Below are 26,232 nucleotides of genomic sequence, written 5' to 3'. Positions count from 1 at the left end.
GGGAAAACATGAACATTTCAAACAGTAAAAAGTACCAAATGACTCGCTCTGCAAACAGTATCAGACTCCCGTGTCAACAGAACATCGGAAGAAGTGCCAACCTCGTGTTTGCGCTGGTCGGGCGAGCGCTGGTACTGCCAGTAAGTTGATGCTCGCTGGGACTTGGGGCTGCACTCCAGGAAGGTGCTGCTGTTCTCCACTCCATAGATTGTTTTGTCCTCCAGAGTTTTCTGCCCGCTTAGTTCGTCTACACAGGGATTCGGAGCATAAAAGTTACAAAAAAAATCCTAAACGCACCCCTGAAGTTCTGTTAATTATGCTCGTGGTAGCCATGTTTTTTCTCTAGTCCTGCATATACAGTACAGGCCAAACGTTTGGACACACCTTCTCATTCAATGCGTTTTCTTTATTTTCATGACTATTTACATTGTAGATCAGGGGTGCTCATTACGTCGATCGCGATCTACCGGTCGATCTCGGAAGGTGTGTCAGTCGATCACCAGCCAGGCATTAAAAAAATAGTCCTAAAAATGAGCGATCATAAATCTTCACTATGACGTCACTTTCGTCACTTGATTGACATTCACGGCACCCGAGGGTCTTCTGAGATGACGCTGGCTGCTGCCAGCTCATTAAAATTACCGACTGGAAGGCGAGAAACACTTTATTTCAACAGACTCTGGCGCCGTACCTGTCGTCAAAACTCCAAAGACCGACTGCACAGTTGCACAATAAAAGCTCTGCTTCATCCTGCCTGCGCTACCAAAATAAGAGTCTCAGAAAGCTGGCGTGCACAAGCTAGCAAGCTACGGAGTTTGCCGACAATGTATTTCTTGTAAAGTGTATAAAAAGGAGTACGGAAGCTGGACAAATAAGATGCCAAAAACCGACCACTTTCATGTGGTATTGGACAGAAAGGAGGACTTTTTTTTCTCCTCCATTCGAAAATGCGGACGTTATCAGCACCACTGTCTGATTCCAATCAATGCAAGTCATCAGAATCAGGTAATACACCAACTTATATTCTTGTCTTCATGAAAGAAAGGAATCTATATGTGTTAAACATGCTTGTATTATCTTTAACCACCTTTAACTTGTTAACAATATTAACTATATGTGTTAAACATGCTTGCATTATCTTTAAACACCTTTAACTTGTTAACAATATTAACTATATGTGTTAAACATGCTTGTATTATCTTTAAACACCTTTAACTTGTTAACAATATTAACTATATGTGTTAAACATGCTTGTATTATCTTTAACCACCTTTAAGTTGTTAACAATATTAACTATATGTGTTAAAGATGCTTGTTTTATCTTTAACCACCTTTAAGTTGTTAACAATATTAACTATTTGTGTTAAACATGCTTGTATTATTTTTAACCACCTTTAACTTGTTAACAATATTAACTATATGTGTTAAACGTGCTTGCATTATCTTTAAACACCTTTAACTTGTTAACAATATTAACTATATGTGTTAAACATGCTTGCATTATCTTTAAACACCTTTAACTTGTTAACAATATTAACTATATGTGTTAAACATGCTTGCATTATCTTTAAACACCTTTAACTTGTTAACAATATTAACTATATGTGTTAAACATGCTTGTATTATCATTAAACACCTTTAACTTGTTAACAATATTAACTATATGTGTTAAACATGCTTGTATTATCTTTAAACACCTTTAACTTGTTAACAATATTAACTATATGTGTTAAACATGCTTGTATTATCATTAAACACCTTTAACTTGTTAACAATATTAACTATATGTGTTAAACATGCTTGCATTATCTTTAAACACCTTTAACTTGTTAACAATATTAACTATATGTGTTAAACATGCTTGCATTATCTTTAAACACCTTTAATGTATTAACAATATTAATTATATGTGTTAAACATGCTTGCATTATCATTAAACACCTTTAACTTGTTAACAAAAACATATATTTCATAAATAAGTAAATATAAATGATATATATGAATGAGGTAGATCCCCACGACTTGATCAATTGAAAAGTAGCTCGCCTGCAGAAAAAGTGTGAGCACCTCTGTTGTAGATTGTCACTGAAGGCATCAAAACTTTGACACCTGTGAAGTGAAAACCATTTCAAGTAGAGCTGTCCGATAATATCGGCAGTCCGATATTATCGGACGATAAATGCTTTAAAATGTAATATCGGAAATTCTGTATCGGTTTCAAAAAGTGACATTTATGACTTTTTAAAACGCCGCTGTGTACGCGGACGTAGGGACAAGTACAGAGCGCCAATAAACCTTAAAGGCACTGCCTTTGCGTGCCGGCCCAATCATGTAATATCTAGGGTTTTTCCGCACACACAAGTGAATGCAAGTCATACGCGTATAAACAACTTTAACACTGTTACACTGTGAACCCACACCAAACAAGAATGACAAACACATTTCGGGAGAACATCCGCACCGTAGCACAACATAAACACAACAGAACAAATACCCAGAATCCATTGCAGCACTAACTCTTCCGGGACGCTACAATATACACCCCCCCAGAACCCCGCCCACCTCAACCTCCTCATGCTCTCTCAGGGAGAGCATGTCCCAAATTCCAAGCTTCTGTTTTGAGGAATGTTAAAAAATAAATAATGCACTTTGTGACTTCAATAATAAATATGGCAGTGCCATGTTGCCATTTTTTTTCCCATAACTTGAGTTGATTTATTTTGGAAAACCTTGTTACATTGTTTAATGCAGGGGTGCTCACACTTTTTCTGCAGGCGAGCTACTTTTCAATTGATCAAGTCGTGGGGATCTACCTCATTCATATATATCATTTAAATATACTTATTTATGAAATATATGTTTTTGTTAACAAGTTAAAGGTGTTTAATGATAATGCAAGCATGTTTAACACATATAGTTAATATTGTTAAAAAAATAAAGGTGTTTAATGATAATGCAAGCATGTTTAACACATATAGTTAATATTGTTAAAAAATTAAAGGTGTTTAATGATAATACAAGCATGTTTAATACATATAGTTAATATTGTTAACAAGTTAAAGGTGTTTAATGATAATACAAGCATGTTTAACACATATAGTTAATATTGTTAATAAATTAAAGGTGTTTAATGTTAATACAAGAATGTTTAAAACATATAGTTAATATTGTTAACAACTTAAAGGTGTTTAAAGATAATACAAGCATGTTTAACACATACAGTTAATATTGTTAACAAGTTAAAGGTGTTTAAAGATAATACAAGCATGTTTAACACATATAGTTAATATTGTTAACAAGTTAAAGGTGTTTAAAGATAATACATGCATGTTTAACACATATAGATTCCTTTCTTTCATGAAGACAAGAATATAAGTTGGTGTATTACCTGATTGTGATGACTTGCATTGATTGGAATCAGACAGTGGTGCTGATAACGTCCGCATTTTCGAATGGAGGAGAAAAAAAGTCCTCCTTTCTGTCCAATACCACATGAAAGTGGTTGGTTTTTGGCATCTTATTTGTCCAGCTTCCGTACTCCTTTGTATACACTTTACAAGAAATACATTGTCGGCAAACTCCGTAGCTTGCTAGCTTGTGCACGCCAGCTTTCTGAGACTCTTATTTTGTTAGCGCAACTGTGCAACTGTGCAGTCGGTCTTTGGAGTTTTGACGACAGGTACGGCGCCAGAGTCTGTTGAAATAAAGTGTTTCTCGCCTTCCAGTCGGTAATTTTAATGATCTGGCAGCAGCCAGCGTCATCTCAGAAGACCATCGGGTGCCGTGAATGTCAATCAAGTGACGAAAGTGACGTCATAGTGAAGATTTATGATCGCTCATTTTTAGGACTATTTTTTAATGCCTGGCTGGTGATCGACTGACACACCCTCCGAGATCGACGGGTAGCTCGCGATCGACGTAATGAGCACCCCTGATTTAATGCATCGAGCGGGGCATCACAACAAAATTCGGCATAATAATGTGTTAATTCTACAACTGTATATATCGGAATCGGTAATTAAGAGTTGGACAATATCGGAATATCGGCAAAAAAGACATTATCGGACATCTCTAATTTCAAGTGACTACCTCTTGAAGCTCATGGAGAGAATGCCGAGAGTGTGCAAAGCGGTGATCAAAACAAAGGGTGGCTATTTAGAAGAAACTAGAATATAAAACATGTTTTCAGTTATTTCACCTTTTTTTGTTAAGTACTGTTGCGTTTTGGACCAGTTGTTCCTCCCAGGGAATTCAAGTCACAAGTCGCTCCCAAGCTCTTTACGACACTTAAAGCCGAGTTGAAAAACCACCAGAGACAGAATAGGTATTTTGTAATATATTTGCAAAGCTTTGCAGATATACTTTCACAGAAACAGCATAGAACATTCGGATCGCCCCGCTAAAATGGTCTGTCCTCCCAACCCCGAAACCCTCTCTCCTCTCCCCTCACCCTAGTCAAAACACATGCACATCGTCTCCCTAGTCGAAACACATTCCAAAGAATTCAAGGTTAACACACACAGTTTACTTGCAGAGAAACAAAAAGAGAATAAATGGAAAACACAAGCTGTTTTCAAATATGACTATGAAAGAAAATAAGTAACACAACACTAAAATTCGGATATATGTAAATATCTGCCTCCGACAGTACATAACTCTGCATGTGTTCGTTCATATATTTGATGTGACAATCTACAATGTAAATAGTCATTAACATAAAGAAACTCATTGAATGAGAAGGTGTGTCCAAACTTGTTACTCCTTTATATATTTTGCTATTTGAAAGAAAGCTGGCATCGTCTGAGTAGGACTTAAGTCAATCTATTGTACTAAAGTTTGGGTTATCATACCATGCTGCTGCAGATCTGAGCATTGTGTTAGAGGATCTCCATTCCTGATATCTTGTCTCCTGGTTCTCCTGCAGAAATACAAAGACCTTAGTCAGCAATGACCTTGACACATGTGTGTATTCTAAAGAAAGTATTAGTAGCAGAGGGCATGACAGCTCATAGATCATTCAATCATTAGTTGCCAATAGGGTTATCCCGATACCAATATGTTGGTACCGGAACCAAAATGTATGTCAATACTTTTCTTTTCTTTTTTTTGCAAATATTTGTATTGAATTTTACAGTTAAAATCACATTTAACTTCATACAATCACACATCCACTCATCCACACTCACATGCACACTTAAACTTGAACAAATCAAGGTTTACAGTATAAACATTATTAGAAAAAATACCCAGATATTGTATATATATATCCATCCATCCCGCTCTGGCTCCGGATCAGCGGGCTATCCAGACCATAGCAAGATGGATGAACATTCCTCGGCATCAAGGATCCTCAGGAAGTGATCCCAAGATCACCTCTCGAGGACCTCTCCACCATTCACACTTAATCAATCAATCAATCAATCAATGTTTATTTATATAGCCTTATATATATAACTTAAAAAAAGAAAATATATAATATATATTATATATATAACTTAAAAAAAGAAAAGGAAAGTCACAGTACAATACAAAATAAAAAGTCACAAAAAAAAAATAGAAATAAATAAGTAAACTATGGCAAAGTAACAAAAAACAAACAAAAAAAACAATAATAGTGTAGGATCAATACAGAAAATAATAAAGATAATAAAAAAGGAACACAACTACAAAAGAGATGGCAATTTTTGTTTTTTCTTGTTTTTTTCTTTTTTCCTTAAATGTCTAAGTTATGATTCAATATATGTCAGTAAAGGTTTCCAGGTTAGTTCCCATTTATTCATACTTGCAGAGTTCGATACTTTTCTAAATAAAGGAGACCACAAAAAAATGTCATTATTGTCTTTATTTTAACAAAAAATCTTAGGGTACATGAAACATATGTTTATTATTGTAATTTAGTCCTTAAATAAAATAGTGAACATACTAGGCAACTTGTCTTTTAGTAGTAAGTAAACAAACAAAGACTCCTAATTAGTCAGCTGACGTATGCAGTAACATATTGTGTCATTTATACACCTATTATTTTGTACACATTATGAAGGACAAATTAATTATTAATCTACTTATTAATTTATTGTTAATATCTGCTTATTTTCTTGTTTCAACATGTTCTATCTATACTTCTGTTAAAATGTAATAATCACTTATTCTTCTGTTGTTTGTTTTGGATGATACCACACATTTAGGTATGGATCCGATACCAAGTAGTTACAGGATCATACATTGGTCATATTCAAAGTCCTCATGTGTCCAGGGACGTATTTACTGACTTTATAAATATAATAAACATTTAAAAAATCTAAAAAAAGATTTTGTGATGCTAAAAAATATCGATGTAAACATAGTAGTATCAACTAGATACGCTCCTGTACTTGGTATCATTACAGTGGATTAAGTTAAAGTTAAATTAAAGTACCAATGATTGTCACACACACACACACACACACACACACACACACACACACACACACACACACACACACACACACACACACACACACACACACACAACTAGATGTGGTAAAATTTGTCCTCTGCATTTGTTGTCTAGTATGTTCACTATTTTATTTAAGGACTAAATGACAATAATAAACATATGTTTCATGTACCCTAAGATTTGTTGTTAAAATTTTTGTGGTCCCCTTTATTTAGAAAGGTACCGGAAGGTATCGAAATACATTTTGGTACCGGTACTAAAATATTGATATCGGGACAACACTACAGCACACAGATCATGGGAACACTTTTAGTAGTGTAAATGAGAGAAATGAAAGCCAAATGTGATCGGTACCTTTTGGCCATGGGGAAGTATCTGGAGCACTCGCTGCCATCCCAGGCACAGTAAGGGTCTCTGGCCAGGCAACATTCAGCACAGGCCTTCCCGTAAACCTCACAGCGATGCAAAGGCATCTGGGAGATGCCAAGGTCTGAGCCCAAGTACAGTTGTTGCTGTACACACAATCATTACATGTTAGCCTGTTCACTTCTTTATAGTTAATACACTCAATTAACATGTGAACACTTTTGTTTGTCGAGTTTCCTTCAATGAGAAACCACTAAAGTGTTTATGCGATTATAATTGAGCTCCTTGATTAGGGGTCAGCAACTTGCGGCTCTTTAGTGCCGCCCTAGTGGCTCCTGTCGGAGGCAGATATTTACATACAGGTAAAAGCCAGTAAATTAGAATATTTTGAAAAACTTGATTTATTTCAGTAATTGCATTCAAAAGGTGTAACTTGTACATTATATTTATTCATTGCACACAGACTGATGCATTCAAATGTTTATTTCATTTAATTTTGATGATTTGAAGTGGCAACAAATGAAAATCCAAAATTCCGTGTCTCACAAAATTAGAATATTACTTAAGGCTAATACAAAAAAGGGATTTTTAGAAATGTTGGCCAACTGAAAAGTATGAAAATGAAAAATATGAGCATGTACAGTACTCAATACTTGGTTGGAGCTCCTTTTGCCTCAATTACCGCGTTAATGCGGCGTGGCATGGAGTCGATGAGTTTCTGGCACTGCTCAGGTGTTATGAGAGCCCAGGTTGCTCTGATAGTGGCCTTCAACTCTTCTGCATTTTTGGGTCTGGCATTCTGCATCTTCCTTTTCACAATACCCCACAGATTTTCTATGGGGCTAAGGTCAGGGGAGTTGGCGGGCCAATTTAGAACAGAAATACCATGGTTCCGTAAACCAGGCACGGGTAGATTTTGCGCTGTGTGCAGGCGCCAAGTCCTGTTGGAACTTGAAATCTCCATCTCCATAGAGCAGGTCAGCAGCAGGAAGCATGAAGTGCTCTAAAACTTGCTGGTAGACGGCTGCGTTGACCCTGGATCTCAGGAAACAGAGTGGACCGACACCAGCAGATGACATGGCACCCCAAACCATCACTGATGGTGGAAACTTTACACTAGACTTCAGGCAACGTGGATCCTGTGCCTCTCCTGTCTTCCTCCAGACTCTGGGAGCTCGATTTCCAAAGGAAATGCAAAATTTGCATGGTTGGGTGATGGTTTGGGGTGCCATGTCATCTGCTGGTGTCGGTCCACTCTGTTTCCTGAGATCCAGGGTCAACGCAGCCGTCTACCAGCAAGTTTTAGAGCACTTCATGCTTCCTGCTGCTGACCTGCTCTATGGAGATGGAGATTTCAAGTTCCAACAGGACTTAAAGGCGGCGTGCCTCCAATATTGTTATCCGGGTGGAATTGGGAGAAATTCGGGAGAATGGTTGCCTAAAGGCTCTGGATGCTGTGGGGCTGTCTTGGTTGACAAGACTCTGCAGCATCGCGTGGACATCTGGGGCGGTACCTCTGAATTGGCAGACCGGGGTGGTGGTTCCTCTCTTTAAGAAGGGGAACCGGAGGGTGTGTTCTAACTATCGTGGGATCACACTCCTCAGCCTTCCCGGTAAGGTCTATTCAGGTGTACTGGAGAGGAGGCTACGCCGGATAGTCGAACCTCGGATTCAGGAGGAACAGTGTGGTTTTCGTCCTGGTCGTGGAACTGTGGACCAGCTCTATACTCTCGGCAGGGTCCTTGAGGGTGCATGGGAGTTTGCCCAACTAGTCTACATGTGTTTTGTGGACTTGGAGAAGGCATTCGACCGTGTCCCTCGGGAAGTCCTGTGGGGAGTGCTCAGAGAGTATGGGGTATCGGACTGTCTGATTGTGGTAGTCCGCTCCCTGTATGATCAGTGCCAGAGCTTGGTCCGCATTGCCGGCAGTAAGTCGGACACGTTTCCAGTGAGGGTTGGACTCCGCCAGGGCTGTCCTTTGTCACCCATTCTGTTCTGAACTTTTATGGACAGAATTTCTAGGCGCAGTCAAGGCGTTGAGGGGATCTGGTTTGGTGGCTGCAGGATTAGGTCTCTGCTTTTTGCAGATGATGTGGTCCTGATGGCTTCATCTGGCCAGGATCTTCAGCTCTCACTGGATCGAGTGTGAAGCGACTGGGATGAGAATCAGCACCTCCAAGTCCGAGTCCATGGTTCTCGCCTGGAAAAGGGTGGAGTGCCATCTCCGGGTTGGGGAGGAGATCTTGCCCCAAGTGGAGGAGTTCAAGTACCTTGGAGTCCTGTTCACGAGTGAGGGAAGAGTGGATGGTGAGATCGACAGGCGGATCGGTGCGGCGTCTTCAGTAATGCGGACGCTGTATCGATCCGTTGTGGTGAAGAAGGAGCTGAGCCGGAAGGCAAAGCTCTCAATTTACCGGTGATCTACGTTCCCATCCTCACCTATGTTCATGAGCTTTGGGTTATGACCGAAAGGACAAGATCACGGGTACAAGCGGAAATGAGTTTCCTCCGCCGGGTGGCGGGGCTCTCCCTTAGAGATAGGGTGAGAAGCTCTGCCATCCGAGGGGAGCTCAAAGTAAAGCCGCTGCTCCTCCACATCGAAAGGAGCCAGATGAGGTGGTTCGGGCATCTGGTCAGGATGCCACCCGAACGCCTCCCTAGGGAGGTGTTTAGGGCACGTCCGACCGCTAGGAGGCCGCGGGGAAGACCCAGGACACGTTGGGAAGACTATGTCTCCCGGCTGGCCTGGGAATGCCTCGGGGTCCCACAGGAAGAGCTGGACGAAGTGGCTGCGGAGAGGGAAGTCTGGGCTTCCCTGCTTAGGCTGCTGCCCCCGCGACCCGACCTCGGATAAGCGGAAGAAGATGGATGGATGGATGGTTGCTGAAATTCGGGAGTCTCCCGGGAAAATCGGGAGGGTTGGCAAGTATGGTGATTATGCCTATTTGTTTTAGGTATATTGGAGGTCATTTAATATCCTTATATCCTCTTTGTATAAAATTTAGTTTTGCATGTCTCATGACACATTATCTGTGTGTAATATTGGCTGCATTTCAGATAGTTGCTTGTGTGCCATTTTGTTCCAGACCACAGCAAACGTTACCTAGCTTGCCAAAGATTGTAATAAATCTATTGGACACACACATCTAGACCTTTGGCTATTAAAAGTCAGTAATTTCCAGGAGTTATCTCACCTTCGGAGTAGCCTCTGATTTACTAATGGTTTCTAATGTTGTAAGAATGTGTAGAATAAATATTACATTTCAACATTTCTGTCAACGAAGATTTGCTTCAGCCTGCGACACGTAGTCATTTTGATAGTAGGCTTATGAACTGTAACTAATATAGACACTTACGTCATGTGTTGTCTTCATTTTAACACTTATATAAGACTTTTAAAGTCATTTTGATAGTAGGCTAATATAGCAATATAGACACTTACGTCATGTGTTTCTTCATTATAACACTTATATAAGACTTTTAAAGTCATTTTGATAGTAGGCTATTATAGCTAAAATAGACACTTACACCATGTGTTGCCTTCATTATAACACTTATATAAGACTTTTAAAGTCATTTTGATAGTAGGCTAATATAGTTAATATAGACACTTACGTCATGTGTTGCCTTCATTATAACACACATATAAGACTTTTAAAGTCATTTTGATAGTAGGCTAATATAGCTAATATAGACACTTATGTCATGTGTTTCTTCATTATAACACTTATATAAGACTTTTAAAGTCATTTTGATAGTAGGCTATTATAGCTAAAATAGACACTTACACCATGTGTTGCCTTCATTACAACACTTATATAAGACTTTTAAAGTCATTTTGATAGTAGGCTAATATAGTTAATATAGACACTTACGTCATGTGTTGCCTTCATTATAACACATATATAAGACTTTTAAAGTAATTTTGATAGTAGGCTAATATAGCTAATATAGACACTTATGTCATGTGTTTCTTCATTATAACACTTATATAAGACTTTTAAAGTCATTTTGATAGTAGGATATTATAGCTAAAATAGACACTTACATCATGTGTTGTCTTCATTATAACACTTATCTACGGCTTTTAATTTGTTGGGGCTCCGGACAGATTTGTTTTTTTGTATTTTTAATGTTTTGGGTTGCCGACCCCTGGACTAGTGTCACGTTACATCCCACGGGCCAATAAAGTCTTGTCAGACACTCACAAATCTGAAATTAAACAGCAAGTCAAATGTTTTGATTCGCTTTGGTACCTGTTTTGTTGAAAGCTCCATTGCTTTAATAGCCGTTGGCTTCTGTAACACACAACATGGAGGACTTACAACATGCGTACGTACACTTATGGCCCGCAAGGATTCAAATAGAAGTGAGGAGAGAATAACTTACCCTGAAAACGGTCATTTCCTCCAGCAGGACTTCCTCCAGGTCATGCCAGGAGCCTCTTGGGATTGTCACCACCTTAAGAACCGTTCCTAAATCTGGACCATTGAATGATGGTATGAAATACTTGTTCCGGAAGAAGTCTTTCAGTGACAAAGTCTTACCTGTTCCTATGAACATGACGTCGTACTGGCCGTCTTCTGCGTCTACTTTATCCACCACTATCTGTGTGAACTGGTAGTCGACATCAGTTTTGACTATGCTCGGTCTGTTGTTAATCGGGTACACGGGATTGAACATAGCCGGGTGGCTTCTGGCAAAGATTACAACTTCATCAGGAAGGTCTTTGGTTGTGTCAAATCCTCCAAATGTGTTGCTCGGACACTGAAAAGAAAATCATTAGGCATTGCAATCGTCCAGTTGGGGAAAGGATCTAGTGCAGGGGTGTCAAACTCATTTTAGCTCAGGAGCCACATGGAGAAACCTTTATCCCCAAGTGGGCTGGACTGGTAAAATCATGCCATGACAACTTATAAACTAGAAAGTTCCCGCGGAAATTTCGATGGGCCCGCTATCTGTGCCCTGGACCTCTAGCAGGGAACCGCTAGAAGCTTCTATACTTTGAAGATGGTGCAGAGTGTTCTAATCCGTGAGTTTTAGGTGTAACTGTACAAAATGAGCTACAGAGCTAGTCTAAAACGTTAGCATGCTTACATGAAAGTGCTAACATGTGTGCTCATGCTAACAGTTAGCATGATTCATATATCAAGTTATATGACTGTGGCAATAGAGAGAAAAGTGTACAATTAGATGAAAAAAGTTAGCATGATTAAGTAAGCTTGCTAGCATGCTAAAGTTTGCATGCTAACATTTAACAAGTGCCACGTACCAAGTTATATGACTCTGGGGTAAACGGTTGCAAAATTAGCTTAAAAAGTTTGCATGCTAAGTCAATTTCAGATTGTTTTTTTGTTGTTGTTTTGTTTTACTTTGGCCCAAAATAAAACATGCACATTCTGAAAATGTACACATCACAAATGATCCTCTTGGCAAAGTGGAAAATTCTGAGGAAAATATAGTGCATTTTCTAGAACACAATGGACTATCTGGGATTGAACAAAATAAGTAATAAATAGATAAAAACTATTTTAGGTATCAAACACTTTATTTGTCAAGTCCACCTATTAATCCTGTGTGAACTAAACAAATTATACATGGAGGTAGAAAAGTATCCAAGAGGGTCGAGTTACACTCTGCACGGTGTGTTCGAGGCAGAAGTCGTAAAAAGGCAGCCAAACTTTGCTTGCCTGACAGAATTGATATTGTGACTTCTGGTGGACAATAGTTTCTTTCAATAAAAATTTCAGCTCATTTTTATACTTGGCAAACTAGTGTTGTCCCTATACCAATATTTTGGTACCAGTACCTAAATGTATGTCGATACTTTTAGATACTTTTCTAAATAAAGGGTACCACAGAAAATGGCATTATCGGCTTCATTTTAACAAAAAAATCTTAGGGTACATTAAACATATGTTTATTATTTTGTCAACATTATGAAGGACAAGTGGTAGAAAATTTATTGTTAATCTACTTGTTCATTTACTGTTAATATCTGGTTATTTTCTCTTTTAACATGTTCTATCTACACTTCTGTTAAAATGTAATAATCACTTATTCTTCTCTTCTTTGATACTTTACAGTACTTTTGGATGATACCACACATTTAGGTATCGATCCGATACCAAGTAGTTACAGGATCATACTCAAAGTCCTCATGTGTCCAGGGACGTATTTACTGACTTTATAAACATAATTTAAATAAAAAAACGAAAACAGATTTTGTGATGCTAAAAAATATCGATGTAATCAGAGTAGTAACGACTAGACACGCACCTGTACTTGGTATCATTACAGTGGATGTCATAGTAGTATCGACGAGATGCGCACCTGTACTTGGTATCATTACAGGTGTAGATCCACCCATGGCATTTATTTACATTGTGGCGATGACAACGGGGCTGGTTGACCGGTACTTTTTAGAGGCGGTATAGTACCGAATATGATTAATTAGTAGCGCGGTACTATACTAATACCAACATACCGTACAATCCGATGGAAAACTCATCTGGCCGCATGTTTGACACCTCTGATCTAGTGCAACTCAAGTTGGTAGACTTACTGTGCCAGGCCGTGGGTAAGGAACACGCCCCTGGTAGGGCACCCACTGGTAGTTGGGCCCATCTCTATGAGCATAAGGGCCCAGAAAGACCCTGCGGATGTCTGCCATGCTATACATACACACAGCCGATCCTTTGAAGATGTTGCTGATTGTAGAAACAGAACCGGTTCAGCTGTGCAATTTATTTCAATGTATTTACCTCAAAATCCACCTGCCATACCTGGATGTGCTAAATACTCCGTAGATGATTGGACTTTTTGGATCTTTTGTGCTGATGAGAAAAACATCCTCTGAAAGACAAAAAAAAAGACATTTACTTAAATGAAGGGAACAGTCAAGTTTTTCGCAAAGAAATGGAGTTGTAACTCACGGAGTTCATCGAAATGTGTGTCAATGCCGTTGCTTCCTGGCACCGAGCAAACGAGTCGTGCCTTTAAGAAGGTGGTCCACTTATTCACCAGACTCCTGTGACCCCCGAGGTCGTTCTGTGGACAGCAGTGACAGGTGGCCGTGATTGCTTGGCAGCCTTACACAAGTCCTAGAATTACCCTATTTTTCGGGCTCTAAGGCGCACTTAAAATCATTTCATTTTCTCAAAGCACGACAGTGCGCCTTATAACCCGGTGCATTGAATCATTCTGGTTGTGCTTACCGAACTGGAAGCTATTCTATTTGGTACATGGCGAAATGATAAGTGTGACCAGTAGATGGCAGTCAAACATGAGATACGTGTAGACTGCAAAATGACTCAAGCAAACATTTTATATGTTCCATTGAAAATATAGAACATTACACACGGCGCTGGTATGAACAGAATCGATTCTGTTCATAACTTTTATGGACAGAATTTCTAGGCGCAGTCAAGGCGTTGAGGGGATCTGGTTTGGTGGCTGCAGGATTAGGTCTCTGCTTTTTGCAGATGATGTGGTCCTGATGGCTTCATCTGGCCAGAATCTTCAGCTCTCGCTGGATCGGTTCGCAGCCGAGTGTGAAGCGACTGGGATGAGAATCAGCACCTCCAAGTCCGAGTTCATGGTTCTCGCCCGGAAAAGGGTGGAATGCCATCTTCGGGTTGGGGAGGAGACCCTGCCCCAAGTGGAGGAGTTCAAGTACCTTGGAGTCTTGTTCACGAGTGGGGGAAGAGTGGATCGTGAGATCGACAGGCGGATCGGTGCGGCGTCTTCAGTAATGCGGACGCTGTATCGATCTGTTGTGGTGAAGAAGGAGCTGAGCCGGAAGGCAAAGCTCTCAATTTACCGGTCGATCTACGTTCCCATCCTCACCTATGGTCATGAGCTTTGGGTTATGACCGAAAGGACAAGATCACGGGTACAAGCGGCCGAAATGAGTTTCCTCCGCTGGGTGGCAGGGCTCTCCCTTAGAGATAGGGTGAGAAGCTCTGTCATCCGGGGGGAGCTCAAAGTAAAGCCGCTGCTCCTCCACATCGAGAGGAGCCAGATGAGGTGGTTCGGGCATCTGGTCAGGATGCCACCCGATCGCCTCCCTCGGGAGGTGTTTAGGGCACGTCCGACCGGTAAGAGGCCACGGGGAAGACCCAGGACACGTTGGGAAGACTATGTCTCCCGGCTGGCCTGGGAACGCCTCGGGATCTCCCGGGAGGAGCTGGACGAAGTGGCTGGGGAGAGGGAAGTCTGGGCTTCCCTGCTTAGGCTGCTGCCCCCGCGACCCGACCTCGGATAAGCGGAAGAAGATGGATGGATGGATGGATGGACGACTTTGGTAAGCTCTGAAGCCGCACTGTTTGATAGATTGTACTATGCTTCAACATAGGAGTATTATTATGGTGTGTTTATAAGGTAAGACATATTATCTGGCGTTTTGTTTTGCAATTTTATGCAAAAGCAACTTTTCTTACCTTCTGGTACCTACTGATCTGTATTTGGGGTCTGCACAAGTCCTGAAAATGTGCCGCCTTTGTAGTCCGTAGTCGATACCGTAGTCAATAAGCTTCTAGTTTTTTCTATATCTTCTTGTTATGGGACATTCATCTTCCACTGTTACCATTTCTAATATAAAGTAGTGTAAAGTTCTTACTTATATCTGTCAGTAAACTCGCCATGAAAGCACTAAAACATACCGGTGTAGTGAGTTTACATTATTCACCCAAGGAACTTTAGTTACTAGAGAGTTCCGTTTTTGCCCTTGTTGCACTAGTGAGCCACGGATGAGGAGATGCTGCTCCGTTATTGATTGAAGTAAAGTCTGAATGTCATTAAAACAGTTAGCGCAATCGTTTGACACTTCTTCCACTCCCGTCCTTGCACGCTACACCGATACAACAAAGATGACGGGGAGAAGACCCTGTCGAAATGTGAGCCACTTAAATAAGACCGCCGACAAAACAGCGCATCCTGAAGCGACTATCCGAAAGCGACTTGAAGATGATCTGTAAAACAACTATCTCAAACATCTATCTCACGGCACACTGGTGTGCCGTGAGATACAGTCTGGTGTGCCGTGGGAGATTACCAAATTTCACCTATTTGGGTTAAAACAATTTTTTGCAAACCAGTAATTATAGTCTGCAAATTATGTGTTGTAGTTGAGTGTCGGTGCTGTCTAGAGCTTGGCAGAGTAACTGTGTAATACTCTTCCATATAAGTAGGTGGCAGCAGGTAGCTAATTGCTTTGTAGATGTCGGAAACAGCGGGAGGCAGGGTGCAGGTAAAAAGGTGTCTAATGCTTAAACCAAAAATAAACAAAAGGTGAGTGCCCCTTAGAAAAGGCATTGAAGCATAGGGAAGGCTATGCAGAACTAAACAAAAACTGAACTGGCTACAAAGTAAACAAAAACGGAATGCTGGACGACAGCAAAGACTTACTGTGGAGCAAAGACGGCATCCACAATGTACATCCGAACATGACATGACAATCAACAATGTCCCCACGAACAAGGATAAAAACAACTGAAATATTCTTGATTGCTAAAACAAAGTAGATGCGGGAAATATCGCTCAAAGGAAGACAGGAAAATACCAAAAAAAGGGAAAAAGCCACCAAAATAGGAGCGCAAGACAAGAACTAAAACACTACACACAGGAAAACAGCAAAAAAGTCCAAATAAGTCAGGGTGTGATGTGACAGGTGGTGACAGTGCACCTACTTTGAGACAAGAGCTATAGTGATGCATGCTTGGTTATGCTTTAAAGTCACACCCGGAAATTGCGAGAACGACTTTTTATTGTTAATATCAGCTGCTGATTTTAATTTTTTTTATGTTTTCTGCCGGTGGTGTGCCTCCCCATGTTTTCAATTTTTAAAAAAATGTGCGTTGGCTCAAAAAAGGTTGAAAAACACTGGTCTAGAGCTCGGCAGAGTAACCGTGTAATACTCTTCCATATCAGTAGGTGGCAGCCGGTAGCTAATTGCTTTGTAGATGTCGGAAACAGCGGGAGGCAGTGTGCAGGTAAAAAGGTGTCTAATGCTTAAACCAAAAATAAACAAAAGGTGAGTGTCCCTAAGAAAAGGCATTGAAGCTTAGGGAAGGCTATGTAGAACGAAACTAAAACCGAACTGGCTACAAAGTAAACAAAAACAGAATGCTGGACGACAGCAAAGACTTACTGTGGAGCAAAGACGGCGTCCACAATGTACATTCGAACATGACATGACAATCAACAATGTCCCCGCAAAGAAGGATAAAAACAACTGAAATATTCTTGATTGCTAAAACAAAGTAGATGCGGGAAACATCGCTCAAAGGAAGACAGGAAAATACCAAAAAAATAGAAAAAGCCACCAAAATAGGAGCGCAAGACAAGAACTAAAACACTACACACAGGTCCAAATAAGTCAGGGTGTGATGTGACAGGTGGTGACAGTACACCTACTTTGAGACAAGAGGTATAGTGATGCATGCTTGGTTATGCTTTAAAGTCATACCCAAAAATTGCGAGAACGACTTTTTATTGTTAATATCAGCTGCTGAGTTTCATTTTTTTTAATGTTTTCTGCCGGTGGTGTGCCTCCCCATGTTTTCAATTTAAAAAAAAAAGTGCCTTGGCTCAAAAAAGGTTGAAAAACACTGATGTAGACCACAAGGAAGTCTTTTACATTTATCCATCCATCCATCCATCTTCTTCCGCTTATCCGAGGTCGGGTCGCGGGGGCAGCAGCCTAAGCAGGGAAGCCCAGACTTTCCTCTCCCCAGCCACTTCGTCCAGCTCTTCCCGGGGGATCCCGAGACGTTCCCAGGCCAGCCGGGAGACATAGTCTTCCCAACGTGTCCTGGGTCTTCCCCGTGGCCTCCTACCGGTTGGACGTGCCCTAAACACCTCCCTAGGGAGGCGTTCGGGTGGCATCCTGACCAGATGCCCGAACCACCTCATCTGGCTCCTCTCGATGTGGAGGAGCAGCGGCTTTACTTTGAGCTCCCCCCGGATGACAGAGCTTCTCACCCTATGTCTAAGGGAGAGCCCCGCCACCCGGCGGAGGAAACTCATTTCGGCCGCTTGTACCCGTGATCTTGTCCTTTCGGTCATAACCCAAAGCTCATGACCATAGGTGAGGATGGGAACGTAGATCGACCGGTAAATTGAGAGCTTTGCCTTACGGCTCAGCTCCTTCTTCACCACAACGGATCGATACAGCGTCCGCATTACTGAAGATGCCGCACCGATCCGCCTGTCGATCTCACGATCCAATCTTCCCCCACTCGTGAACAAGACTCCTAGGTACTTGAACTCCTCCACTTGGGGCAGGGTCTCCTCCCCAACTCGGAGATGGCACTCCACCCTTTTCCGGGCGAGAACCATGGACTCGGACTTGGAGGTGCTGATTCTCATCCCACTCGCTTCACACTCAGCTGCGAACCGATCCAGTGAGAGCTGAAGATCCTGGCCAGATGAAGCCATCAGGACCACATCATCCGCAAAAAGCAGAGACCTAATCCTGCAGCCACCAAACCAGATCCCCTCAACGCCTTGACTGCGCCTATAAATTCTGTCCATAAAAGTTATGAACAGAATCGGTGACAAAGGGCAGCCTTGGCGGAGTCCAACCCTCACTGGAAACGTGTCCGACTTACTGCCGGCAATGCGGACCAAGCTCTGACACTGATCGTACAGGGAGCGGACCGCCACAATCAGAGAGTCCGAAACCCCATACTCTCTGAGTACTCCCCACAGGACCTCCCGAGGGACACGGTCGAATGCCTTCTCCAAGTCCACAAAACACATGTAGACTGGTTGGGCAAACTCCCATGCACCCTCAAGGACCCTGCCGAGAGTATAGAGCTGGTCCACAGTTCCACGACCAGGACGAAAACCACACTGTTCCTCCTGAATCCGAGGTTTGACTATCCGGCGTAGCCTCCTCTCCAGTACACCTGAATAGACCTTACCGGGAAGGCTGAGGAGTGTGATCCCACGATAGTTAGAACACACCCTCCGGTTCCCCTTCTTAAAGAGAGGAACCACCACCCCGGTCTGCCAATCCAGAGGTACCGCCCCCGATGTCCACGCGATGCTGCAGAGTCTTGTCAACCAAGACAGCCCCACAGCATCCAGAGCCTTGAGGAACTCCGGGTGGATCTCATCCACCCCTTTTACATTTAGAAAAAAAAAATTATAATATGACTCCTTTAATGCGCCTTATAATCCGGTGCGCCTTATGGTCCGGAAAACACGCTACTATTCAGACGAATGCTGAGCTTGTCAAAAATAAAGGTGTGGATGGGATTCCATTGTGCGTACTTTGCAGAGCTGGCCGATGCGAGCATGTGTGGCTTTCCCAGCATGCTCTCCATCCATGGCGTTCTCTCTGAAGAAGAGGTAGATTTTGTCATCTTCTGGGTTGTCGCTCTCTGGAATCAGATGAACGCCCACGAATCGTGGATCTGCCACATGAAAAAGCACACTATATTCAAGAACAGTGCCATTGTACTTTGTAGACACATTTGAGACAGTGAGCCAGTTTAGTTGATCCTAAAACCAAACCTGGCCAAGGTCTGGTTATGTTCCAGCATCGACGGTCCATTCAAAGAAACTATAGTTGCTTACCATTGAGCCATCGGGAGTCATGCTGCTCCGTCCTGATGGGGTGATGCTTTCCGAGGGTGCGGAAGATGGCAAAGTCCCGCCCCATGAAGTCGGCTGATGTCCCAGCATACAATTCACCATCTGGGAGCACAAAGAAATAAGTGTGTTGGCACATTGGGCCGCATATTCCTACCAGGGCTTAGATTTTCTGAGGGATACAGGGTTTCCCCCAGCTTGCCATCATACTGGTGGGGGTGGGGGTGTGGTCAATGTGGCATCATTGACATCATATAATAGGCTTAACTGTCTAATGTGTGAGGAACTCGCATGGCTGCCGTTTGTGTGTCCCCAAGATGCAAGAACCAGGATGAGGATGAGCAGGTAAGATGATTTTAATTATAAAACAACAGAGAAATGTAGCAGTCTTGCATACAACAGTTCCTAACATAGTCTATCGTCGAGCACTGAGGAGTGCTCGAGTGAAAACATAAATAGACATGTGCTGATTGGCAGCAGGTGTGGACCGGCTGCCAATCAACGGCAGGTGAGGAGAAAACAGTGCTCAGCGGAACCAACAGGAAATATAACAAAATAAGAGCACTGACAGGAAGTAAATACAAAAACATGGAAACAAACCGAAATGAAGTGACAGATCGTCACAGGACCCCCCCCCCTCAAGGAACAGATTCCAGATGTTCCCTGGAAACAAGAACGGAAATAAGTCCAAAAATTACGGGAGGGAGGAGGGAGGACATGGCGGAGGGTCGCCAGGCCAAGTGTCCCCGCAGCCAGCGAGGGAGAGTCAGGTGTCGGCGACGCGTTGAACGCCGCTGCCACTGGCGAGGCGGGCGACCACGGAACGGCCACATTAGTGGCCGACAAGGAGGAGGTCGCGCAGCTGGCGGCAACGAGGATGACAGCGTCGTCGGTGGATCCTCTGCCGACGATGAAGATGGCGGCACTGTGCAGAGTCCCGCCGGTGACGCGGAAGACCTCCGCGCCGTGCGAAGGCGTGCAAGAGATGATGTCATCGTGGGCGGAGTCGTCGACAATGATGACACTGAAGATGGCGGCGCCATGCGAAAGCCCGCCGGAGATGTGGTCGTGGGTGGATCCGCTGCCGACCAGGAAGATGGCGGTGTCGTGCGGAGTCCCACCGGTGACGCGGAAGATGTCCGCGCAGTGCGAAGGCGCGCCAGAGAAGATGAAGGTGGCGGCGCCGTGGAAAGAGACGATGATGTCTCCGTGGTAGGAGACGATGGCGGGGATGACAGCGGCGTGTGCTTGGCTGCACTGCTGCTGGTAGTAGCCCCCCCTCCACTAGGCGGATGCCAGACGCCGTCCACCACTGGGAGAAGGAGTTCTGGGTCTTTTATGTCCCCCGGTGCGAAAACCAGGGACGGGCGGAAGGGGGCCAGGAGGAGGGATAAAGATACGTCCCTCGCCGAGTCCCAGCAGGAGGCCAGGAAGGACATCACGTTGGGCTCCACTGGAGCCTTCGCCGGACTGGCAGGATGAGCGGGAGATGGAAGGGATAGCAGCCGTGGTGCAGCTGCTGGAAGCTGCCTTGGAGCAGGAACGGGTGATGGGCACTCAGCCGGTGTTGGTCGTCGTGGCGCCGCGACCGGCGTGCGACGCGGGGCTGCGACTGGCGTGCGACGCGGTGTGGGAACCGGTGGTCGACGCGCTGGCACAGGCAATTGCCATGGAGCCGGGACAGGATGCACAGCAGGCGACGGGGAAGATGGCGGCCGTGGCCGCGCCGGTCGGAGATCCGGAACCGGCGGCCGAGCCGGGAAGAGCGAAGGCGGCGGTGGCCTAGCCGGTCGGAGAGCCGGAGCCGGCGGCCGAGCCGGGAGGAGCGAAGGCGGCGGTGGCCTCGCCGGTCAGAGAGCCAGAACCGGCGGTCGAGGCGGAGAGGGAAGGTCCGAGCCTGCTGTGGGCTGGGACCGCACAAACCTGGCTTTTAAGTCCTCCAAAAATTGTGCGGTCCAGAAGGTCGGCTGTGCATCGCTGACAGGGGTTCTCGCGAGGACACAATCTTCTGGCTCGACGATACTGTGAGGAACTCGCATGGCTGCCGTTTGTGTGTCCCCAAGATGCAAGAACCAGGATGAGGATGAGCAGGTAAGATGACTTTAATTATAAAACAACAGAGAAATGTAGCAGTCTTGCATACAACAGTTCCTAACATAGTCTATTCTCGAGCACTGAGGAGTGCTCGAGTGAAAACATAAATAGACATGTGCTGATTGGCAGCAGGTGTGGACCGGCTGCCAATCAACGGCAGGTGAGGAGAAAACAGTGCTCAGCGGAACCAACAGGAAATATAACAAAATAAGAGCACTGACAGGAAGTAAATACAAAAACATGGAAACAAACCGAAATGAAGTGACAGATCGTCACATAATGCATATATTTACATACACTGTATATATTTTTTAATTACATACTGTACATTTAAAAACACATCTGTCTTATTAGTAATGAGTATTAACCAGGGTTGTCCCAATGGATGGATGACAACAGGCCAGACAGTGGGAGTCCATAATAAGGCTGCAGAGTCGAGAACAAAAAGCAGGCTGAGATGAGGAGTGACAGGCTGCAAATAAGCCATCTGTCAGATTAAACCGTGCGATGTCACACAATGTGACAGTTGATAATTGGTGACAAGATAGGACTGTCTGGTTTTCATTGTTGGGCTTTGTTTACCAAAGACTGACGATTTGTCGCAAAGCAAAAGCTGGGGAAGTGTGGTCTGCAACACGCACGCAGCTTCTAAAGGAGGTACTTAGACTGAAATAGTTGTAAACAGACCTCCCGATGAAGGCTTCTGAGTGGGTAAACAGCGACTACAAAGCGTATCCACTTTGAGTGAATGACAGGCCTGCCTTGTACGTGTCACTTTAAAGGGGAACATTATCACCAGACCTATGTAAGCGTCAATATATACCTTGATGTTGCAGAAAAAAGACCATATATTTTTTTAACCGATTTCCCAACTCTAAATGGGTGAATTTTGGCGAATTAAACGCCTTTCTAATAATCGCTCTCGGAGCGATGACGTCACATCAGGAAGCAATCCGCCATTTTCTCAAACACCGAGTCAAATCAGCTCTGTTATTTTCCGTTTTTTTTGACTGTTTTCCGTACCTTGGAGACATCATGCCTCGCCGGTGTGTTGTCGGAGGGTGTAACAACACCAACAGGGACGGATTCAAGTTGCACCAGTGGTCCAAAGATGCGAAAGTGGCGAGAAATTGGACGTTTGTTCCGCACACTTTACCGACGAAAGCTATGCTACGACAGAGATGGCAAAGAATGTGTGGATATCCTGCGACACTCAAAGCAGATGCATTTCCAACGATAAAGTCAAAGAAATCTGCCGCCAGACCCCCATTGAATCTGCCGGAGTGTGTGAGCAATTCAGGGACAAAGGACCTCGCTAGCACGGCAAGCAATGGCGGCAGTTTGTTCCCGCAGACGAGCGAGCTAAACCCCCTGGATGTCTTGGCTCACACCGTCCCGAAGATGATCAAGAGAAGAATATCGACCCAAGCTTCCCTGGCCTGCTGACATGAGGGTATGTCTACAGAATATATTAATTGATGAAAACTGGGCTGTCTGCACTCTCAAAGTGCATGTTGTTGCCAAATGTATTTCATATGCTGTAAACCTAGTTCATAGTTGTTAGTTTCCTTTAATGCCAAACAAACACATACCAATCGTTGGTTAGAAGGCGATCGCCGAATTCGTCCTCGCTTTCTCCCGTGTCGCTGGCTGTCGTGTCGTTTTCGTCGGTTTCGCTTGCATACGGTTCAAACCGATATGGCTCAATAGCTTCAGTTTTTGCTTCAATTTCGTTTTCCCTACCTGCCTCCACACTACAACCATCCGTTTCAATACATGCGTAATCTGTTGAATCGCTTAAACCGCTGAAATCCGAGTCTGAATCCGAGCTAATGTCGCTATAGCTTGCTGTTCTTTCCGCCATGTTTGTTTGTGTTGGCTTCACTATGTGACGTCACAGGAAAATGGACGGGTGGTTAAAATGAGGCACTTTGAAGCTTTTTTTAGGGATTGCGTGATGGATACAATTTTGAAAAAAACTTGGAAAAATCTAATAAGCTACTGGGAACTGATTTTTAGTGGTTTTAACAATTCTGAAATTGTGATAATGTTCCCTTTTAACATCGTTACAACTATATATATATACAGGTAAAAGCCAGTATATTAGAATATTTTTTAAAAACTTGATTTATTTCAGTAATTGCATTCAAAAGGTGTAACTTGTACATTATATTTATTCATTGCACACAGACTGATGCATTCAAATGTTTATTTCGTTTAATTTTGATGATTTGAAGTGGCAACAAATGAAAATCCAAAATTCCGTGTGTCACAAAATTAGAATATTACTTAAGGCTAATACAAAAAAGGGATTTTTAGAAATGTTGGCCAACTGAAAAGTATGAAAATGAAAAATATGAGCATGTACAATACTCAATACTTGGTTGGAGCTCCTTTTGCCTCAATTACTGCGTTAATGCGGCGTGGCATGGAGTCGATGAGTTTCTGGCACTGCTCAGGTGTTATGAGAGCCCAGGTTGCTCTGATAGTGGCCTTCGACTCTTCTGCGTTTTTGGGTCTGGCATTCTGCATCTTCCTTTTCACAATACCCCACAGATTTTCTATGGGGCTAAGGTCAGGGGAGTTGGCGGGCCAATTTAGAACAGAAATACCATGGTCCGTAAACCAGGCACGGGTAGATTTTGCGCTGTGTGCAGGCGCCAAGTCCTGTTGGAACTTGAAATCTCCATCTCCATAGAGCAGGTCAGCAGCAGGAAGCATGAAGTGCTTTAAAACTTGCTGGTAGACGGCTGCGTTGACCCTGGATCTCAGGAAACAGAGTGGACCGACACCAGCAGATGACATGGCACCCCAAACCATCACCCAACCATGCAAAGTTTGCATTTCCTTTGGAAATCGAGGTCCCAGAGTCTGGAGGAAGACAGGAGAGGCACAGGATCCACGTTGCCTGAAGTCTAGTGTAAAGTTTCCACCATCAGTGATGGTTTGGGGTGCCATGTCATCTGCTGGTGTCGGTCCACTCTGTTTCCTGAGATCCAGGGTCAACGCAGCCGTCTACCAGCAAGTTTTAGAGCACTTCATGCTTCCTGCTGCTGACCTGCTCTATGGAGATGGAGATTTCAAGTTCCAACAGGACTTGGCGCCTGCACACAGCGCAAAATCTACCCGTGCCTGGTTTACGGACCATGGTATTTCTGTCCTAAATTGGCCCGCCAACTCCCCTGACCTTAGCCCCATAGAAAATCTGTGGGGTATTGTGAAAAGGAAGATGCAGAATGCCAGACCCAAAAACGCAGAAGAGTTGAAGGCCACTATCAGAGCAACCTGGGCTCTCATAACACCTGAGCAGTGCCAGAAACTCATCGACTCCATGCCACGCCGCATTAACGCAGTAATTGAGGCAAAAGGAGCTCCAACCAAGTATTGAGTATTGTACATGCTCATATTTTTCATTTTCATACTTTTCAGTTGGCCAACATTTCTAAAAATCCCTTTTTTGTATTAGCCTTAAGTAATATTCTAATTTTGTGACACACGGAATTTTGGATTTTCATTTGTTGCCACTTCAAATCATCAAAATTAAATGAAATAAACATTTGAATGCATCAGTCTGTGTGCAATGAATAAATATAATGTACAAGTTACACCTTTTGAATGCAATTACTGAAATAAATCAAGTTTTTCAAAATATTCTAATTTACTGGCTTTTACCTGTATATATGTGGAAATAAAAGAGGTTGTTTTCAGAAATCCCACATTTTAATGAGTCGCCCAGTGTTTGGGACTCACCAATCAGCATGGATGCAGTCAGCAGCTTCGGATCGTAGGGACTTTTTCCTCTGCCGTTTTCCGTGTGAGGCAGCAGTCTAAAAACATTGTCCTGAATGAACAGACGGACACAAAGTCACCAAAATGAAAGACATTTTTTGAACGTTTAATTACTCGACATGTGGCTCTGGTTTTCAAACAATCGTCAGAAAGGATCAGAGTACAATGATGTCTCGGTTTGCCAGTTCCCCCATCTTACAAGTATTAGCTCATTGTTTCGATTTATGTTGAGAACAAATATTCAACTTACGAGCCTCCCCACTGCTAGTTAGCGTAGCGGATGTCACAGTAGACTAGAGCATACTTGCCAACCCTCCCGGATTTTCCGGGAGACTCCCGAAATTCAGCGGCTCTCCCGAAAACCTCCCGGGACAAATTTTGTCCCGAAAATCTCCCGAAATTCAGGCGGAGCTGGAGGGGGCGTGGCCTGAGTGACGTGTTGACAGCCTGTTCACACGTCCGCTTTCCCACAATATAAACAGCTAATGATCGAGGGCGAGTTCTTGGTTTCTTATGTGGGTTTATTGTTAGGCAGTTTCATTAACGTCCTCCCAGCGCGGTAACAACACACAACAACAGCAGTCAAGTTTTCGTCTGCCGTAAAGCAGTTTGTCTGCCGTAAACAGCAATGTTGTGACACTTTTAAACAGGACAATACTGCCATCTACTGTACATGCATATGTGACCCACCCATAATGTGTCACATTTTTGTGTTGATTTATTTATTTTATTTTGTGGTTTGAATTCGTTTTTGGAGCTGTCATTACACATTTATCAGTATTCACATTGGTCAGTAGGGGGCAGTAGGGCGTTTCTTCCCAATGGAATGCTATCACCTGCAGACCGGAAGTGTCTTGTCATTCTGATGAGAGCGACCAGTCTGTGAACAATTGAAACGTCCTGTGTGCTTTTTCCTCCTGTATAACAGGTTAGTTTTGGTGAATCAA

The 26,232-nt window shown here is 43.3% G+C and overlaps 1 protein-coding gene across 1 annotated transcript in view; it reads right to left on the bottom strand.

Annotated features, from left to right (window-relative positions):
* Nucleotides 1-26,232, bottom strand: part of sema3ab (sema domain, immunoglobulin domain (Ig), short basic domain, secreted, (semaphorin) 3Ab) — a 106,811-nt gene that overhangs the window by 1,243 nt on the left and 79,336 nt on the right. Inside the window, exons 6-17 of the mRNA XM_061970431.2 lie at nt 25,247-25,337; nt 19,388-19,507; nt 19,082-19,224; nt 13,738-13,852; nt 13,588-13,657; nt 13,368-13,512; nt 11,350-11,569; nt 11,192-11,283; nt 11,059-11,100; nt 6,791-6,948; nt 4,851-4,918; nt 102-247 (exon numbers count right to left, since the gene is read on the bottom strand). Of these exons, the coding sequence (XP_061826415.1) occupies nt 102-247; nt 4,851-4,918; nt 6,791-6,948; nt 11,059-11,100; nt 11,192-11,283; nt 11,350-11,569; nt 13,368-13,512; nt 13,588-13,657; nt 13,738-13,852; nt 19,082-19,224; nt 19,388-19,507; nt 25,247-25,337 (1,410 nt within the window). The remainder of the gene's footprint in view (nt 1-101; nt 248-4,850; nt 4,919-6,790; nt 6,949-11,058; nt 11,101-11,191; nt 11,284-11,349; nt 11,570-13,367; nt 13,513-13,587; nt 13,658-13,737; nt 13,853-19,081; nt 19,225-19,387; nt 19,508-25,246; nt 25,338-26,232) is intronic.

This window comes from Nerophis lumbriciformis, linkage group LG10 (genome assembly GCF_033978685.3).
Source record: "Nerophis lumbriciformis linkage group LG10, RoL_Nlum_v2.1, whole genome shotgun sequence".
Lineage (NCBI taxonomy): Eukaryota > Metazoa > Chordata > Actinopteri > Syngnathiformes > Syngnathidae > Nerophis > Nerophis lumbriciformis.
The sequence above is the reverse complement of the archived record's forward strand: the minus strand, read 5'-3'. Positions and strand labels throughout refer to the sequence as shown.